This window comes from Bos grunniens, chromosome 1 (assembly GCF_055505025.1).
Source record: "Bos grunniens cultivar Pamir isolate PY7600 chromosome 1, Bosgru_T2T1.0, whole genome shotgun sequence".
Taxonomy (NCBI): Eukaryota; Metazoa; Chordata; class Mammalia; order Artiodactyla; family Bovidae; genus Bos; species Bos grunniens.
In genome coordinates this window covers 76,626,062-76,646,606 of record NC_141165.1, presented here as the reverse complement: position 1 = coordinate 76,646,606, position 20,545 = coordinate 76,626,062, and the positions used below count along the sequence as shown (strand labels likewise).

The following is a 20,545-nucleotide window of genomic DNA, read 5'->3' as shown; positions in this document are numbered from 1 at the left end:
GCCTGGTGGGTTTCTAGGAACCATGGGGTTCCAAAGAGTTGGACAGAACTGAGTGATTAGCACTTTCACTTTTTCACTAACTTTATAGTTAAGAGTATTAACAGGATTTATACTGACATCTTGTTCCAACAATTTAAGGTACACATTGCTTTAAGTGCAAAAAGTGCTAACAAAAACATGTTAAAAATACAATAAAGTTTTACCCAGGAGAAGAAGATTTTTATTTTAGAAATATAAGATGTTTCACAAGAAAAAAAAACAAAAACCCAACAAAGTTTAAGCATATATGCACACAGGGGTAAAAAAAACTTTTAAGCGAATAACAAGCACTTAAAGTGTCAAGTTCTTCTAGGTAGTGCTTTCTCCTTTCAGAGTAACCTACAAACTTGTCAGAAGCTAACTGCAAAGAGATCCAACCAGTCCATTCTGAAGGAGATCAGCCCTGGGATTTCTTTGGAAGGAATGATGCTAAAGCTGAAACTCCAGTACTTTGGCCACCTCATGCAAAGAGTTGACTCATTGGAAAAGACCCTGATGCTGGGAGGGATTGGGGGCAGGAGGAGAAGGGGATGACAGAGGATGAGATGGATGGATGGCATCACTGACTCGATGGACATGAGTCTGAGTGAACTCTGGGAGTTGGTGATGGACAGGGAGGCCTGGCGTGCTGTGATTCATGGGGTCGCAAAGAGTCGGACACGACTGAGCGACTGAACTGAACCGAACTGAAGGATTTACTATTTTCCACATTCTAAATATGAGCCTGGCATATCAAATTCAGTGGGCACCGGGCCTACAGGATAGTGGATCTTAAAGGCTGGAGAATGTCTAGAGTCCAGGAGGTCCTGCTTCCTTCAAACAGGTGGCACATTATCATCCTCATGTCAAAGATGGGAATTAAGGTTTTCTTTCAAAGTCACATAATTCATAAGTTGAGTGGGGCTAGAATTCCAGTCTACTGTCTATTGGTAAAATGTTTCTCCCTTGTGCTTGTAATACTACTCAGCTCCCTAAGAATGCTCCCTGGAGAGACAGTGAGGCATGATAACAGCTTAGGCTCAGTATCTCACAAAGCTGAAAGGTACAAGGGCTCTTCAAAGGGTCTGCCTTGCTCCCTCAATCCAATTTCTTTCAGTCCCGGCATGGCTACCCTACCTATTCTCCCCACTTCTTCACTTTGCCTGGCATCACAACCCACCCACTTTAATGTCAGCCCAACGGCTCGTTGTAGACTTAACACTGTATCGTCCCCCTTCTCCAACTCAGCAGACCCCCATCCCACGTTGCGTTTGGCACTGCATCCAACCCTCGCTTCTCTGGGCAAATCTAGCTCTAGGGCTTCTGGGTCTAAGCCCCTATCACCCGGGTCACCCACTGTCCTCCTCTCCATCCCACTAGCCTGGCCCACACTACCCACTCCTCTCCACCGCCTCACCACAGCAACGCCCCTTTCCACTCCCCTCGTCGGACAATGTCCCCTTCTCTCCCCAGCCTCCTTCCCAGCCAAGACTGACTTAATGGCCCGTGCCCGCAGATTTCAATTCCTCACCCGGCGATCACGGTCCCGATGAGGTACAGCAGCAACAGGCAGAAGGTGCCCAGGTTCTGCGGGGCCATAGTCCCTCTGTGCCGGCCCCGGCCCCCCGCACTCCTCACAGCCCCCGCCGCCGCGTCGGTTCGCCAGCCCACCCAGCCCTGAGAGACCGCCTTACGCCCAGGTCTCCGACTTAGTTAGGACCGACAGCTAGCTTGCCCCCTCCTCTACCAGTCACTTCCCGGGAGTCCCGAGTCCCGGCGAGAGAAGCCCCTAGCGGGCCAGAGCCAATCGCTGCTCCGGACATCACACGCGGCCGGCGCCTCACAGCCAATCAGTGCAGTACACTTCACCTCCGAAGCGGCAAGGGCGGCCAGTTAGGCTTCGGAACTTCAGCCGCAGCTCCCGGCCAATTAGAAGGGGAAACGTCAGACAATCGCGCCGCCGCAGGAATCCGTCCGGCCCAGGCACCTGCCAGTCGGAGAAAATTACGTAAAGATTGGTGATGTAGGATGTGTTCCTAGAGCCGGCGTCCACGGTACCAGAAGTTTCCCTCCGCCCGCCTCCTTGGACTCTCTACCAATCACAAGGCTCTTCCTCCAGCACTGGCCAATTGCAGGAGGGAGGTTTTATCTCGGTTACAAGTCCAGGAATTTCATTCATATAGAGCTAGGCGCTGGACGCCCGGGAGGAGGTACGCGAGCGAGATGGGCGGGGACAATGACTGAAAGTCAACGGTACAACGGACGCGACGCTTAGGTCATGTTTTGCCTTCTCCTAACAAAACTCACGAGAAAACTGTCTTGGTTTCGCAAAGAAGAGGCCTGATGTCCGTGGAAGCAGACAGACTCAGGTTCGAATTCAGCTTCCACCACTTCTAGCGGTGAGAACATGCGCCTTGTCCCTAATCTGAGTCTAAGCTTCTTTTCTACAAAACTGAGGCACAGCATTTACTGATAGTATTGTGAAATTTTAATCTGTAAGCCGTCTAGCGCAGCGTCTGGCACATAGTAAGCACGCAAAGAATAATAAATATTATTACACTTAAGAGAACCAAAAAAAAAAAAAAAGAAAGAAACGACCCTCTGACCCCTTCCACCCGCCCCTTTGCTCATTTCAGTAAATCACCACCTAGTTGTTCACTGCAAAGCTTCAGGTATCTTCCTTGATTTCTCTCCTGTGTCCCCTATCCGAATCTTTACCTTTAAACCATTTCTTGAATCTGTCCACTATTATATATCTCCATCACCTCTTGGCCAAATCACATCATCTCCCACCAGGCAAGGGCTTCCTAACTGGTCTCCCTGCCTCCACTCCTAATATCTTAGGATCTCTTTCTCACCCCGACCCTTTTCCCTGCCATGATTTTTTACACACATGTCAGATCATATAATTTCTCTGCTTAAAAGCCTCGAATGACTTTCCATTGCACTTACAATAAGATCCCCAGCCTTTATACTAGCTGTTAGATAATATAATAATGTTTCATTGTTTAGCCACTAAGTCGTGTCCAACTCTTTGTCACCCCATGGACTGTAGCCTGCCAGGCTCCTCTGTCCATGGGATTCTCCAGGCAAGAATACTGGAGTGGGTTGCTATTTCCTTCTCCAGGGGATCTTCCTGACCCAGAGATTAAAACCCATGTCTCCTGCATTGGCAGGTGGATTCTTTACCACTGAGTCACCAGGGAAGCCCCATAAGAAACGTCTAAAGAGATTTAAAATATATCAATTATATATATCACTTGGGTATCATACACATTAAAAATATTAATAGGCAGCAAAAGACAAATATACAACTTTAAATAAACCATCTGTCTAATTATTCTCTAAATGGGTAACTAGTGCCTAAAAAGTTTAAAGAGGAATACTGGCCTAGCTGAGTCAATGTTAAAACATTGATAATATAAAGAAATAGATTTGTTCAGTTGCTCAGTCATGTCTGTATCTGACTCTTTGCAACCCCATGGACAGCAGCAGACCAGGCTTTCCTGTCCTTCACTATCTCCAGTAGTTTGCTCAAACTCATGTCCATTCAATTGATGATACCATCCAACTATCTCATCCTCAGGAAGAGAATGGGTGACAGAAAGAAAGTGAAGCAGTCACCCAAATTTTCAGAATAATGTTAATCCTAGAAAATATCTTAGTTCTAAAATCTAGTAACATCCCAAAGGCGAGAGTCTCTTCCTTTACAATCCTAAAAGTTTGTACTGTTACATCTCAAAAAATAAGGAATGTGTATAAAGTCAGATTAAGATGATAATCAAAAATAAAATCTCTCAGTCTAGAATATAGACTGCCATGATCATCTGCAGAATAAATATAATGAAATAAAAATTTATGGGAACTTAAATAGAAAAAGCAAACCTCACAGATAAATATTTGAACCATGATTGGCAATGCAGCTTTGGTGATCAAGTGATCACGGCAGGCAGCAGGCAGAAGTCAGAATTAGGAAGCAGGACATGGGGAGGCATGTATTAATGAATGTGCCCTGACTCTCAGCATCATTCCAGTGTGCCACTAGCCAAGTTTCAAGTGCTCTATAGCCACATGTGGCCAGTAAGAAACATTATTTTTCAATAAAGCTGGGAAAAAACAAAAAATATATATGATCTGTACCTTCACCTAGTATACTCCTTACCACGTTTTCCAGCAAAACAGTTTCCTTTATCTTTTTTGACTACATCAAGCTCATTCCTGGTTAGGGCCTTTATTCAACTTGGTTTCTGCCTGAAACACTCTTCCCTCAGATCCTAACAGGGGTGACTCCTTTTTAAACTCAGATAACAGCTTAAATTCACCACTTTATAGAAGACTTCCTTGACCGAGCAACCAAAATTAGCAACTATTGAATCTCTGTTCTTACACTGCCCTGTTTTATTTTATTATTTTCATCCCTGCCCCAACAGTCACACATACTGGAATGCCAGTTTCATGAGAGCATGAATCTGGACTGTTCTCTTAACAGCTGTTTAAGGCAGCAGCTTAGCACAGAGTCTGCCATGGCGTAAAAGTCGCTTCCACTGTGATCTTCATGTGCTGGCTTCTTATTCTTCGGGCCTCAGCTCAGATTTGGCATACACCCCTTTCCCCAAATTTCGTAGCACTTACATATGAAATTATTATATTTTTTCCTAATGTATTATTTGTTCTCCCTATCAAAATATACACTCCAAGAAAGCAAGGGCTTTATGTTTTGTTCACTACTGTAATTCAAGTGGCTAACATTGTGCCAGACACAGTGCAGAGCTAAGAGGGAGACCAGGTTACTGCTTTCAGGAAGATGCCTACTAAGGGAGAGAGGCCACATGCAAGAGGAGCTAAATTGCATTTTATGGTCTTATTTACCTTTGTATCTCCCACACCTAGAGGCCATAAACGAACTAAGAAAGCAGAAAATGGCCAAAAATCATAAAATGAAAGTTTAGAGAAAGAAGTGATGTTCTTATACTAGGTGAAATCCAAAAAAACTTCTTAAAGGCAGTAACATGGAGGAAAAGCTAACAGTTAAGGAGCTCACCCTGGTCGCTCTTGCTTCAGATAGCCTGGGTTTGTATCTTTGCTCGGTCGCTGTGTTACTTTCACCTCTCTAAGCCCTAGTTTCTTCATCTGTAAAACAAGTGTACTTAGAGTGCTCTTAGGAAGACTGAGATAAGTTAAGGTGCTTTAATCAGTGCCGAGTTCATAGTATTCTATAAAAGTAAACTGTCACTTTCATTATTATTACTGATGAAAGCGTGCTGACCTTACCAGCAGCTAGTTGCTGACCACAGCTCTGTGGAGCAATAGAAAACTTCCTACTACCCTGAGTAGAAAAGCGCGACTCCAGAAAGCAGCCAGGTCTGGTTCCAGGTTCCAGCATCAAGGACTCTTGGCGCCAGCCAAGTGTTTCGCAGATCGAATAAGAAGTACTGGTCCGCTCTAGCAATGTCGTGCGCCGGGTCTCGGTGGTGCGAGGCCTCGCGCTTGCGCAGAAGGTGGGCGACGAGAGCTGGGCCGGTCTGGCGCGCAAGGCACGGCCGCACCCAGAGAGGTCCGGTGGAACGGCCCGTTGCCTTTGCAGGTAACCGCTCGCGGGCCCGCGCCAGGGAGGGAGGAGAGGGACCATCTTGCTTCGGGCTCCGGCTGGGAAGGCAGCCTTTGCGCTCGCCAGGTCTTGGGTCCTCTACAGACCCTGTTAGCTGGGGCTTCTCTGTTCCCGAAGTCTGATCTGGGCGCTCTCGGGCTGCACATCCCGCCTCCTAACCTGGACCGCGTCCTACCCCGGACCGCGGATGAGGTGGCGGCGAAGCCTCGGGAGGACGGCCTTGGGCCTCACGCTGGTCTCCCCTCCTAAAAAACCAGGATCCCAGGGAAGCTTTTGAAGTGGAAAGGAGCTTTCGTTTATGTTTATGAATTTAGCCGTCCCGAGTTTCGTGGTTAGAATAGAGGGTTCGTCTCCAGTGGGCTTTTGATTGCTCGCTTTAGAGACAGGTGGACTATACTGGAGCGGACCAAGATCTTCCTCACAGAACCTGCATCGTCTGATTTTACTCAGAAAATTCGAAGATAGCTGTCATCCACCCTTTCACACCCTTTCTGAGGTTCATGCTTCCATGATTCTTCACTTGGCCCTTACGTGGCCCTCCATTTAAGACCACTCATTCTGGTAATTCTCTTCTAGACTCACTCCCACTTTCCAGATTCTCCTAAAACTGGGTTCCTAAAGTATTAATATATATGTGTGTAAGTAGCTCAGTTCTGAAGTCAGATTGACTTGAATTCTAATCCAGGTTTCTCTGCCAACTCAAGTATGTGACTCTAGGTAAGTAACTCACTTAACTTTTCTAAGCCCCAGTTTTCTCATCTGAAAATGGGGATAATATATGTATCTCTAGGTGATTGTAAGGATGAAAGAAGGTGAAAAGCATGAAATACTTAGAATGCTGCCTAGCACATAATAAGCACGTAATTTATGTCCGTTATTTTTTGAACAGAGAATTCCCCAAAGAAGCACAGCTTTCTTAGAATCAAGTGCCAAACAAAAATAGCAGTAAAACTTTTTTTCATCCAGTCATAAAATGAAGGTTTTTAAAGTGAAGTTAATGCTGAGGCGTGCTCAATGAAAACCATTGGTTGGTCAACTGATGGAAAATTTTATATAATCATTTTGGAAAGCAGTGGATGTATGGCGGGAACTTGTGAAATGTCAATTACTTCATTTCACAAATGCACATTTGAAAATTTTCTCTGGGAATTAATCACAAGCCGGAATATATGCAGAAAGGTGGTAATTACAGCATTATTTATAAAAGTGAAAACATTAAACTTTTTATTGTGGAAAAATTTCACATATATAAAAGTAGAATAGGTAAGTGAACCCCCACGTGCCCATCATCCAGCTTCAACAATGATCACTATTTTGTCTGTCTTGTTTTTGTGAAAAAATATAAATTTACAAGGTGTCTGAAAATAGAACAGATGAATAAACTGGAGTATCTTTTTTCAGCTTTTAAAATAATACAGAATTGTACTATACAATGCAGAATATACAGTATTATCACAACTATGAACATTCAAAAACCTGTGTAGAAAAGGAAGTACAGTAAAATATTAACCAGTTTCCCTTTGGTGGTAGGCCTGTGGATACTTTCCTCCCCTTCCATTTTTAGATATTTAATAAATATTGCATTAAAATGGTATATTGTTGTTAACAACAAGCAATGAACAAACAAAATCTAAAAATATTGCTCCTGAACTAAGGACAATAGAATATGCCAGAGCAGGTTCACTGTTACAGAAAATAAAGATGCTTTAATTTCCTTGATCAGTTTTTTCGGTTTGTGTTTACATGGGCGTTCTTGTCTGCCACCTCTGCTAGTGCTTGATGTTGCACTCATATGGGCAACTAACACATCCAAATCTTTAATCAATCTCATCCTCTATATGTAAGTGATTGGACTTTGAAATTTTATTCCCCTTATTTTGATTAGTGTTTGCCCTCAGGGTAGAGCAAGATTTCTGGTGATAGGATGGCTCTTTTTTTCCATTTCTTCTTTTCTTTACCCTGAGCAGGCATCTATCTCATACCTCATGCATTTATACACTTCCTAGAACAACCACTTTCAACAAGTCAGATGGTTTTATCACATTTTTTTCTTGCTCAAATAGATTATGATGAGATCTGACCAAAAGATCTATTTTGTTTTTGTTTGATGAACTGGATTCACTTTTTAAACTGAATCTAGTACAGGAAACTAGCACATGTAAACGGAGAAGGCAATGGCACCCCACTCCAGCACTCTTGCCTGGAAAATCCCATGAACGGAGGAGCCTGGTGGGCCGCAGTCCATGGGGTCGCTAAGAGTTGGACACTACTGAGCGACTTCACTTTCATTTTTCACTTTCATGCATTGGAGAAGGAAATGGCAACCCACTCAGTGTTCTTGTCTGGAGAATCCCAGGGACGGGGGAGCCTGGTGGGCTGCCGTCTATGGGGTCGCACAGAGTCGGACACGACTGAAGTGACTTAGCAGCAGCAGCAGCAGTACGTTTAAAAACAGTTAAGGGAAAGGTCACCTTACAAGAAAATGTGTAAATGAGTTTTGTTTCAAATTAGTTTGTAAAGAAACTTTGTTTCCTAGGTATGCAAAGAAGCCTTTTCACGCAGATGTCCTTAGAGATAATATGGATCAGTCCGGAGTTCTCCTCTGGGTGAAAGCAGAACCCTTCATAGTGGGTGCCTTGCAGATTCCCCCTCCGTCCAAGTTCAGTCTTCACTATCTCAGGAAGATATCCACGTACGTGCGAACACGAACCATAGAGGGAGGTTACCCACGCCTGTCTTGGTCTACATGGAGGCACATTGCATGTGGGAAGCTGCAGTTGGCTAAGGATCTGGCATGGCTTTACTTTGAAATGTTTGATAGTCTTGCAATGAAGACACCAGAGGAGCGCCTGGAATGGTCTGAGATTCTGTCCAACTGCATGTCTGAGGATGAAGTCGAAAAGCAAAGAAATCAGGTATCAATTTATATGTGTGTGTGTTTAGTTACTTTGGGAAATAAACTATTTAAAATTTTTGTACTAGCTGTAGAGTGTGCAAGTTTTAGATTTTATTAATATTTTAATGATGGTCAACTTTATTTTTTTGTATTTATTTTTTTAATATATTTATTTTAATTGGAGGTTAATTACTTTACAATATTGTATAGGTTTTGCCATACATCAACATGAATCCGCCACAGGTATACACGTGTTCCCCATCCTGAACCCCCCTCCCTTCTCCCTCCCTGTACCATCCCTCTGGGTTGTCCCAGTGCACCAGCCCCAAGCATCCAGTATCGTGCATTGAATCTGGACTGGCGATTCGTTTCATATATGATATTATACATGTTTAGATTTTAATGACCATGTGATCCCAAAGCACCATTTAAGTTTTAGCATTTCCAGTTTGGCAGTATTTAGTGAATTAGTCCTTACAAGCAATCCATACTCATCTACTTTCAAAGTGATAATGATATAGAAACCCTGTAATTGGAAGAGGGAAATATTTTCATTGACATTAAAACTAGTATTGAGGTGTGTGAGTGCTTACGATCTGTTGACTGTTACGGTAAGAGCACCTGCCTGCTTTTAAGTGTGCATTTGCTGTGTGCTGGGAGTCAAAGATAATTAGACTAGCAGCTCTGCCTTCATGGAGCTCATAGACTAGTAGGGGAAGCTGGTATGTGTAAAAGGTGCTATTTAATAAACATTTCTTCAAAGAAGACATGCAGATGACCAACGATGTTAATTATTAGAGAAGTACAAATCAAAAACCACATTGAATTCTACTCAGTACTCTGAAATGACCTATATGGGAAAAGAATCTAAAAAAGAGTGGATATATGTGTAACTGATTCACTTTGCTGTGCACCTCAAACTAACAGACCTTGTAAATCAACTGTTATTGTATTAGTCACTCAGTCATGTCCAACTCTTTGTGACCCCATCGGCTGTAGCCCACCAGGCTCCTCTGTGCATGGGATTCTCCAGGCAAGAATACTGGAGTGGGTTGCCATTCCCTTCTCCAGGGGATCTTCCCAACATAGGCATCAAATCTGGGTCTCCAGCATTGCAGGCAGGTTCTTTTCCATCTGAGCCACTAGCGAAGCCCAAATCAACTATACTCTAATAAAAATTGTTTAATAAAAACCACTCTGAGGTATTACCTCACACCATTCAGAATGGCTATCATCAAAAAATCTACAAATAACAAATGCTGGGGAGGGTGTGGAGAAAAGACTACCTTGCAAACTGTTGACGGGAATGTAAATTGGTACAGCCACTATGGAAAACAGTATGGAGGTTCCTTAAAATAAAAATAAAGCTACCATATGATCCAGCAATCCCACTCTTGGACCTATATCCAAAGAAAACTCTAATTTGAAAAGCGGCAAGTACCCCAGTGTTCATGGCAGCATGTTTACATTTGCTAACACTTGGAGGCAACCTAAGTGTCTGTCAACAGATGAATGGATAAGGAAGACACATATGTTAATTACTTATCATAGAAAAGAATGCAATCATGCCATTTGCAACAACATGGATGATCCTAGAGATTATCATACTAAATGAAGTAAGACAGAGAAAAACAAATATGATACCACTTCTATGTGGATATAGAAAATAGTACAAATGAACTTATTTGCAAAACTGAAACAGACTCATAGCCATAGAGAACAAACTTGTGAAGTGGGGAGATAAATTAGGAGTATGGGGTTAACAGATGCACACTACCATATATAAAATAGATAAACAACAAGGATCTGCTATATGGCGTAGGGAACTATATTCAATATCTCATAATACACTAATGGAAAAGAATCAAATTGTGTGTGTTGTGTGTGTGTGTAACCGAATCACTTTGCTGTACACATGAAATTTAACACAATATTGTAAGTCAACTATACTTCAGTTTAAAAAGTACTATTTAATAGAATGGAACGTACAGGAAAAGTATGCATAGAGTACAGAAACAGAATAGAGAAGAGGATAGTTAATTCTGGTGATGAGGAAAGATTTCACAGGGAAAGTATATTAATCAGAGTAAGCTTATTACAGTAACAAGTGAGTCCAGCATTTCAGTGGCTTAGTGCAATAACATTTTATTTCTTATTCATGCGGCAGTCCAACATAAGGCGTCTGGTTGGATGAGTCTCTAGGCTGCTGTTTAAGCAATGACTCAGGGATCTAGGCATCTTCTGTCTTTTAGAGCCACTATTGTACTAGTCTGCTTTGCTGCAGTTAAAAACAAACAAAAATGAAATTCCAGTGGCTTACAGTAACTGGAGTTTATTTCTTGCTTATTTGACTTTTAGTTTGCACCTTAGTGAAAGCTCTTTTCCAGGCTCTGGCTCTGTTTCTGCCCATTTGGGGACTCAGGCTGAAGGAACAGCTTCTGTGAAGGTCATGCCTGTCTTATGATAGAAGGGAAGAGCAAAAGAATAGGAGAAAAGTTTTGACACCTCTTAAAACTTTTGCTCAGATGTGACATAAACGGCAGCTACTTTTGTTCCACTGGCTAAAGCCTTGTCATGTGTCCATGCCTGATATTATTAAGATGGGAGGGAATCTGCCTCATAGGAAGTAGGGAAATCCTGTGGCCATAGGTAGAGCCATGTAAGCCCCTTGGAAGATGAGGAAGTGAAAATTGCAAATAAAATACAGTTTGCTACGGCCATGCCCACTAGGGCCTGAGTCCTTCACGTCTATTCTTTGGGAGGCTTGAAAGTATTATGTGTAAATCCACCCATATTCCATTGATTGTAACCCAGTTATGCCATATCCAGTTTCAAAGGAGGCTGGGAAATGCCATCTGATTGTGTGCTCAAGGAGGGAAAGGTATTTAATTAGCACCTAGTGAGACTCTACCACATGAAATAATATCTAAACAAGGTTTTGGAAATTGAAAAAAAGTTTGGCAAGCAACCAGGAGGAGAAGGGCATTATAATTAGTTGTTGTTCAGTCGCTAAATCATGTTCAACTGTTTGTAACCCCATGAACTTCAGCACTCCAGGCTTCCCTCTCCTTTGCTCTCTCTCAGAGTTTGCCCAGGTTCACGTCCATTGCATCAGTGGTGCCATCCAACCATCTCATCCTCTGTTGCCCCCTTCTCCTCCTGCCCTCAATCTTTCCCAGCATCAGGGTCTTTTCCAGGAGTCCGCTCTTGGCATCAATTGGCCAAGGTGTCAGAGCTTCAGCATCAGCCCTTAAACATTTATTGAGTGCCTACTATGTGCAGTAGTGAGTGCTGTGGATACAGAGATGAATAAAACCTTCAAGAAGCCCCAGTGTTTTTTGAGTGCTTACTATGTGTGCTAGTTATTAGGAACATAAAAATGAAAAAGAGATCTCATAGTCTCATGGAGAGGCGGGTACATGGAGAAGTAATGACACTATAACACATAATTATTAAACGGAAGTACTAATATGTATAAAATCGGGAAGTTATGTTGAGTGAAAAAAGTCAGTCCCAAAAGATGACATACTGTGATTCTGTTTATGTAACATTCTTGAAATGACAAAATTATGGAAACAGAGAACAGAAAAGTGGCCAGGGGCTGAAGAAGGGGTGAGGGAAGGTAGGAAGTCGGTGTGGCTATAAAAGGGCAACATGAGGATCTGTGTGTGGATGGAAGTGTTCTTTACCCTGACTGCATCCATGTCAATACCCTGTCAATACTATGGCACAATAGTTTTGCAAGATGGGAAATTGAGTAAAGAGTACATCAGATCTTTGTTCTTGCAGCTGCATGTGAAACTACAGTTACCTCAAAAGGTTCAGTTAAGAAAGTAACTTTAGTTAAGAAAAAAACCTAAAAAAAAAATACATAGATTCATGAGGTTCCATGTTGACTGCTGATCTGAATAGCTAGGTTTAGGTGGTTCTGAGAACCCATATTTTTAAGTTCCTTAGGCTTCATGATTTTGAGCTGTGTTGGCAATCAGGGTGAATATAGCTGTAGTCCCAGAGGTATTACTTCACTTTTTTGCCTCCATTGTATGTGTATGGGAATGGGTGTATGAGGATAATCATGAGCTTCAAACCATACCTTCTTCAAATAAATGATTTAGAAACATTTGTCAGGCCAGTAGTAGTTTTTTTTTTAATCAAGCACTTTTTAAAGAATTTGATGAAAACCTGAGGCCTACTCCTCCACAGAATACCATACACCAAAAAATTACATACAATTTCAGATGTTACCCTGATATCCTAAACTTTCTTGATTAGTTTATGATTATGTTTAACTTCTGTGTCTTGATTAAATTTCCTTCCTTTCTTTCTACTTTTTAATTCAAATTACCAAGGTTTATTAAATATAATTTTAAACTTCTGAAATAATATACTTCTAAAAAGAATGGGCTTCATGACTTTTGGGAGAGAATATCAGTGGCCATAGATGCTACATAGCTTTCTGAGAAGATAAGTGACTCCAGTTTAGTTTTAGACACTCCATCTGGGTGCCAGAGACACCTGCATCCAATGCTAGAAACATGTTTTATTTGCCCTTTTAGGGTCAGAACACTGTTGTGACTTCTTTTACTATACCTACTTAGTTGTAGACTAGTGGTTGATGTCATTTTAGGACATGGGTTCATCATTTATTTTCTTCTTGGACAGCTTTCCGTGGACACCCTGCAGTTTCTGCTCTTCTTACATATACAGCAGTTAAACAAGGTCTCCCTGAGGACATCTTTGATTGGGGAGGAGTGGCCTAGTCCCAGACACAGAGCTCAGTCTCCTGACCTGACTGAAAAATCCAGTTGTCATAATAAGGTACTGTTTAAATTATGGTCTCTTTCTCTGACAGGGACAATTTTCGAGGGAGATATATTGCCTTCATTAAAAATTACTTTGAATAACTTATATAAGCCAGAGATTTGCTGGCTTGTTTTGTTTTGATTTTTTTCCTATTTATAAAACAAAATCAACATGTGTAGTCCTAATCAACATAGAGAAGTGATTTCAGTTCCTTCAATGACACAAAAATCACTTAGATAATTTTCTGGCAAATCATTCACTTGACTCTTAATTAGTGTTCACATTTTTGCAAATGTTGATGAATTCGATTTCACGTGATTGTAGGCAAGTCAGTTAACTTCTCTTGCTTCGCTTCTTTTCTCTGCTTGGGGATGATAATGCCTATTTCTGAGTGGCTGTGAGAATTCAGTAATATACAGCACATGACTTGTTGCACAGTAAGCACCAGTATATGGTGACTTTAATTTGTGTATGGCATCTCCCAGCAACTGACTGGATCATGGATGGACACTTGACTAGAGTAACCCATTCCTTGGCATGAATTTGAAAGTGGTCTGGTTTGAAATGGTGACCATGGCCCAAACAATACCCCAAGGGGTTGAAGAAATTACCAATTGGTGATGGGTATTTGAGCTGGTAGCTCATGTGGCATTGAGACCAGCACAGCTAGCACATTTGTGAGTGACCTGGAGTTATGATGGATTAAACTCTGAGGGAATCAGAGAAAAAGAAGAGAATGGAACAGATATGCAGAGCGTCCTGGGAGAGAAAGAGGTTCAAACTGGCTTTCCGGTTCCAGTTCTGATGAGGCCTCTCTGTACTTCCATTTGGGAGATGACTATGTGTCCCTGCAGTAAATCTCCCTTCACTTAAATTAACTTGTATTCCCTGTGCCAGTGAAAGTTACTACCAGCCAGCCATCCATGCTCTCTTTATCACCACCCTTACCTACTTAGTTGTCAAGCCTTATTGATTCTGATTCCAAAATAACTTTAAAAATTTGTCTTTCTTCTTCTTCTTATATAGGTCCTAGTGTCTTTTTTTTTTTTTTTTTACTTTTATTTCTGGTATTAGATCCTACTTGATCATCCTGCTTTTAATCTATAGCCCACCTACTACACTGGAGTTTCCTAAATACAGATGAGTTGTATCCATCTCCTGTCAGAACTCCACCAGTGAATTCTCACTGTCATTGTTGTCTTCACCCTTGTACTCTTGGAGTCCTCTCCAGGCTGCTTACTATGGGGGAGGGAGATGCAGCAAGAAGGGGGAAGAGCAGGTGAGGTTGTGGGCAGCTCTGCTTTGAAGTGTTCCCTGGCATCCAAAAGAGAGTTTATTCAAAAGAGAAAATGGTATAGCTGTTTACAAAATAGTTTGAAAATCTCTGGCACACACAATGAAGCCCAGAGACCTTAGTATTTCATGCAAGGCTTTTGCTGAATGGACGCTACCTACCATTTTACCTTCCTCTGCCACTTCCCAGCATGCTCCCTACACCCCACCCAGAATTTTCTCTCAACATAGCATGTAATTTTACTCCTATGGGCCTTTGGATGCAGTTTACTAGGGCTAGAATGCCTTTTTTCCTGATCTGTTTGCAAAACTACCAATGTCAATCAAGAATCTATTCAAACAGCACTACACTAAGATTTGTTTTCCCCAAATGACGTTCTTGTTCCTCTCCTGCCCATAGAACATCTTTCAGATCTCTGCTATAGGTCTTATCTCATTGTGTTTTAGTTTATGTTGTCATTTCACTACACAGATGCTGAATTCCTTGAGGACAGGAACCATGTCTTACTCAGTTTGTATAATTCATCACATAACACTGGTCATATCACATAAGAGGTATTCAAAAAAATATGTCAAATGAATGAGCCAAGTTATTAGAATGTCTACCAACTCAAAGCTTATTCCCAAAGTAATAACTTCTTTTAAATCTGACTACTGTAAGATCAGTTGCCTTTTTTCATCAGATTTTGAAATTCTGTGATTTGAGAAGGTAAATTTAAAAAACCTAGTGCTTCATGAAATGTTTGATGTAAACTTTTAGAATATTTACTAGCTGTGTGACCTTGGGCAAATTTCTTTTTGTATCTCCATTTCTTCATCTGTGAAATGGGCATGGTAATGGCATCTAATTTAAGACTGTTGCTAGGACTAAATAATGATAAAGTTTCTTTAACAGTGCTTGGCACACACTGAAGCTTAGCTACTAGTGTTACTTTTGGATTATCTTAGGTAGGATAGAATCTCTTTATACCTATCACATGCACAGAAAATCTTTGTAAGTTTTGTATAGTCACCTTAAATGCTTTTGGGGGGATGAGGCAAAGTATAAACATAAAACAATTAAAATATGAAAGTTTCAGATCTCACTGAATCTCGTTGTTCTGTTAAGAGTGCTTTCTTTTGATATTTTTTAGAACTGGAATGATTACAGTCATCAGGCTTTTGTCTGTGATCATCTGTCAGATCTCCTTGAGCTGCTTTTAGACCCAGAGCAACTTACTGCATCATTTCATTCAACCCACAGTAGTCTAGTCTCTCGGGAAGCTGTTGTGGCGCTCAGCTTTCTTATCGAAGGTACAGTGAGTGGAGCTAGGAAGATATATCCGCTCTATGAACTTGCACTGTGGCATCCACTGCATGCGGAAACGGGCTTCTCAAAGGCCTCTAAGACTTTTTCTTTCTACAAGCTGGAAGCCTGGTTAAGGACCTGCTTGACTGGGAATCCATTTGGTACATCTGCTTGCCTCAAGTCTGGAAAGAAATTGGCTTGGGCTCACCAAGGTATTTATTAATATCTTAATCTATATTAAATTGAATGACAGGTTATGGAACCTAGTATTTTCTGGTGTATTAGTGATCACACATCTTTTGTGGAAGACCTCAAGAATATTGCTACAATAAAAGGGAAAAAAGGGAACATCTCTTTTGTAAATGACTTTTTCTCAAGGCAGCAACAATCTCAGTTGACTCATTAGTCCAACTTGCTTTGGTTGCAGCTAACAGAAACTCCAACTTCAGTTAGTTCTTTCTTTGCTTTACTTTTGTCTTTTCTGGCTCGTTTTCCCTCTCACTCTCATGCTGATTTGTTTGAAGCTTTCCCATTTTCTGTGCCATTTAGCAGAAATTGGCTATTCCACAGTTATACCCTCATAGAGTTGTTGCAAAAATGAAGTTCTTTTAGCTATACAGACACAGGCAGACTAGCTATTTCTGAATTAGAAATGTAAATTTATAGTAGAGAGAATTTGGCTTTGGTTGCAAAGGTATCTACTTCTGATCGTCCAGTGATGGCTAACGGGATAGGTTCAGGTACTGTATGACTTCTTGGAGCCCAGGTATAAGTTTTAAGAGAAGAGAGCCTCAGAAATAGGTGCTGCACTAAGGCAAATGCCAGGCAAAATTAATGGGAAAAGACTAGAATATACTTCCAAAATCTTTGAGTTTCAGAGATAAAGAGAAAATAGTTTCCATGCAAATGTAAAAAAAAAAAAATCACTTTTGTATCAAATTTTTGTAATGCTAAAATTCAGAAAACAGTTGAGCAACATCTACAATGATCCAAGTATTTTATATGCAACCAAGTTATTGCTCTAGCATGAGGTCAGACTCTCAGGTATGTATGGCTCCTATAAACAGGAGATACTATATAATTATTGATGTTGATAAAAGAAATATAAGTGCAAGTAAGTTTTTAAACATTGTTAGGTTAAGTACTAGGAGGAAAAAGGACATCTGACCTCTTAGGATTACAAAATGTGTTAGATAGTAGGATTACAAATAATTTTTATCTTGTTTTACTTATAGTATTTAAAAGTTTTCTGCAGTAGCCGTATATTAGTTTTCTAATAAAAGAAAACAAGAATTGTTTTAAAAGAAGAATAGCATACTGCGTGACCTCTCCACATTTGGCAGTTTTCTTTACAAGAGTGGTCCTGGTGGCTTGCAGGGAAGTACAGTCTGAGAAAGCAATGACGTCATGGGGAGACTGTGTTAGGAGGGCAGCCTGCACAGAGTTTTTGAGTGTGAGTTTGTGCAAGGCACCATGTCTGAGAGGAAGATGTACTCTCAGTAATGATCCCGGGAGTAAAGACATGAACCTAAATAGAATGCATGGAATGATGTGGTAAGTAACTTGGGAGGAGTTCAGAATTTGTATTATGGCAATTTAAAAAGAATATTTCAGAGTTGGGATGATAAATTAAGGTGAGTTGGGGAAGATACTTGAATCGCGTCAACTCTACCACTTACTAGCCATATGGCCTTAGGCACATTACTTAACTTGAAGAGTAGACATGAAAAAAATCTTAGATCTATAGGCAATCTTGAATGGATTGTAGATTTAACCTTTTTTTAAAAAGACAATTTAAAATTTGGCAACATACAGAAAAGCACAGAGAGTAGTATAGCATACAGCTCTTTACCTGACACTCAGATCTAACACTTTTTAAACCTGTTATGTATCTAATTTTAGACATATGGACATGTAGATATGTATGAGCTCATTTGGATGATGGGTTTCCTTTGAAACTATCTTTATGTATTTTTCTTAAATAGTTGAAGGGACAACCAAGAGAGCGAAGATTGCCTGTAATACTCACGTGGCCCCAAGGATGCACCGCATGGTGGTGATGAGCCAGGTTTACAAGCAGACGTTGGCCAAGAGCTCAGATACTCTGGTGGGGGCACATGTAAAGATCCATCGTTGCAACGAGTCTTTTATATATCTGCTCTCCCCCTTACGGTAAGCAGTCTTCATAGTGTCCTGACGTTGTTACATCTTCTTTAGAATGGGGTCCTTTTATTTGTCATCACAGAGTAATATTGTAGCCAAACGTTTTTTAATCTTATTCAAAGGAATTTACCTCATTTTTCAGATCCGTGACAATTGAGAAGTGCAGAAATAGCACCTTTGTCCTGGGCCCTGTACAGACTGCTCTTCACCTCCACAGCTGTGACAACGTTAAAGTCATTGCTGTTTGCCATCGTCTGTCTATCTCATCGACGACAGGTTGCATCTTTCACATTCTGACACCTACACGCCCCCTTATTCTCTCTGGGAACCAGAGAGTAACTTTTGCCCCTTTTCATACCCATTACCCAATGCTGGAGGACCACATGGCTAGGACCGGCCTTGCTACAGTGCCTAACTATTGGGATAATCCCATGATTGTGTGCAGAGAGAACAGCAGCCCAAGTGTCTTCCGACTCCTACCACCATGTGAATTCTATGTGTTTATTATTCCATTTGAAATGGAAGGGGACACAACAGAGATACCTGGGGGTCTTCCATCTGCATATCAGAAAGCACTGAGCCAAAGGGAAAAAAAGATACAGGTCTGGCAGAAAACTGTGAAGGAAGCTCGTTTAACAAAGTGAGTATTTTCTAGAAGTAAGTAGTAACTTGTCTTATGTAAAACTCCACGGGAAAGCAAATTAATCTGCATGCATCCTCAGTCTCTCAGTCGTGTTTGGCTCTTTTGTGACCCCATAGACTGAAGCCCGCCAGGCTCCTCTGTCCATGGAATTCTCCAGGCAAGACTACTGGAGTGGGTTGCCTTTTCCTACTCCAGGGGATCTTCCCAATCCCCAAACCTGCGTCTCCTGCATTGGCAAGTAGATTCTTTATGACTGCGCCATCTGGGAAGCCCCCCAAATTAATCTGCACATGTTTATAATTGTGCTAAACAAACAAAATAGACAAAGTGTGTCTTTTGTTAAGGTCAGTATTCCAGGTACTGTTTGGTTGGGGGATGGGAGCAAGTGGATACTCAAGTATTAGACTCCCTCCTTTTTTTTTTGGCATAGTAAATTTTATTTTTTTATACACAAAAAACCACTTTGTATTGGGGTATAGCCAGTTAACAATGTTGTGATAGTTCCAGGGGAACAGTGAAGGGACTCAGCCATACATAATCCATGTATCCATTTTCCCCTAAAATTCCCTCCTACCCAGGCTGCCACATAACACTGAGCAGAGTTCCATGTGCTATACAATAGGTTTTTGTTAGTTATCCATTTTAAATATAGCAGTATGTACATGACCTTCCCAAATAGACTCTCTCCTTTTAAGAAGCTTCAGTTTAACTGGCAGATAATAAGACTTAAATGAAGGACCATATATAAGGTCAATCATAAATGGATTACTTTTAGTTTTTAATTTTCTCCTCTGCACTATATTGGTGGTTCTCAAATGGTTGTGTGTCAGGATCATCTAAAGAGCTTGTTAAAAATACAGGTCCTGGCTCCTCTACTCTACAGATAGACTTCCGAGAAGTCGATTCCTAATGCTGGTCCATGGACTAGTGCCAGTTTTTGTCAAAGTTCCTAATTCATAGTAAAATGTGAAAAATAAGTACAGTGTTTTTAAGTAGTGCTAAATTTAGTCAACTTAGAATACTGTCTTTTATTCTGAAATTGTTTTTTTCTTACTTTGTAGGTACTGAAGTATCTTGTTTTTAATAACATGCTTGATATAATAGATGCTTATGGTTTATTATGTCCACCACAAAATTTTATTTCAAGGGTACTTGTCTTTAAACTCTAAGCCAGGGACACGCTATATATAAAGCATATATAAAGATTCAGAAAACATGAGTGTGGGTAGTTGGAGAAGATTGATGGAGGAAAAAGAATTTGTGTTGGACATTGAAAAATGAGCAGAGTTTGGATAGGAATTGAGGGTTAGGCAGAATACTTGAAACAGCACCAGAGGAACAGATGTGGAAACAGAAGCAGACTTAAGGTGTCCTGGAAATCAGTTGCTTAAACAAGATTCAGGGTGTGGATAATGATATTTAAACTTGTATGAGTAGATCAAGCCAGATTATGTAGAATCTTGTGTATCAGTCAATAAGAGTTAGATTTATGTGGAATTAAATAATAGAAGGCATAAAAAGGTTTTAACAATGGAATGAAGTTCAGAAATCTATTTCATTTATTCAGGAACATTTATAGAATGCCTATAATGTGCAAACCACCTTATTAGATGGTATGGCAGATAAAGAAATGTGATTGGCACATATGAAGATCCTTTGATTAGATCTGAAAGAGGGAAGTCAGGGTGATATTACAGTATTCTAGACTAAAAAACTGGACTAGAGTGGAGATAAAGGGTGTGGAAACCAGAAATACTTTGACAGGAGGCTGAACTTGGTACAAGATTTTCTAAAAAAGACAAAGATGACTTCAAAAATTGGACTCCAGTTTAG

The 20,545-nt window shown here is 40.9% G+C and overlaps 3 protein-coding genes across 5 annotated transcripts in view; 1 reads left to right on the top strand and 2 right to left on the bottom strand.

The window, feature by feature from the left end:
* Nucleotides 1–1,783, bottom strand: part of DNAJB11 (DnaJ heat shock protein family (Hsp40) member B11) — a 17,918-nt gene extending 16,135 nt beyond the window's left edge. The window contains exon 1 of the mRNA XM_086398178.1: nucleotides 1,550–1,783. Coding sequence (XP_086254304.1) covers nucleotides 1,550–1,617 — 68 coding nt within the window. The 5' untranslated portion in view covers nucleotides 1,618–1,783. The remainder of the gene's footprint in view (nucleotides 1–1,549) is intronic.
* On the bottom strand, nucleotides 1,773–5,647 carry LOC147379695 (uncharacterized). The gene is made up of 2 exons (XM_086398211.1): nucleotides 5,285–5,647; nucleotides 1,773–2,005 (listed from the first exon to the last, which is right to left on the bottom strand). Exons 1-2 carry the CDS (start codon nucleotides 5,645–5,647, stop codon nucleotides 1,859–1,861), a joined length of 510 nt encoding a protein of 169 aa, XP_086254337.1. The 3' UTR covers nucleotides 1,773–1,858.
* TBCCD1 (TBCC domain containing 1) overlaps nucleotides 1,877–20,545 on the top strand; it is a 26,979-nt gene continuing 8,310 nt past the window's right edge. Inside the window, exons 1-6 of one of the 3 annotated variants that reach the window (XM_086398153.1) lie at nucleotides 1,877–2,417; nucleotides 8,163–8,541; nucleotides 13,185–13,340; nucleotides 15,752–16,118; nucleotides 17,892–18,078; nucleotides 18,212–18,709. In XM_086398153.1, coding sequence (XP_086254279.1) covers nucleotides 8,206–8,541; nucleotides 13,185–13,340; nucleotides 15,752–16,118; nucleotides 17,892–18,078; nucleotides 18,212–18,709 — 1,544 coding nt within the window. In that variant the 5' untranslated portion in view covers nucleotides 1,877–2,417; nucleotides 8,163–8,205. Of the gene's footprint in view, nucleotides 2,418–5,509; nucleotides 6,344–8,162; nucleotides 8,542–13,184; nucleotides 13,341–15,751; nucleotides 16,119–17,891; nucleotides 18,079–18,211; nucleotides 18,710–20,545 lie in introns of those variants that run through there. The other 2 variants (XM_086398145.1, XM_086398163.1) reach the window with 2 other exon arrangements.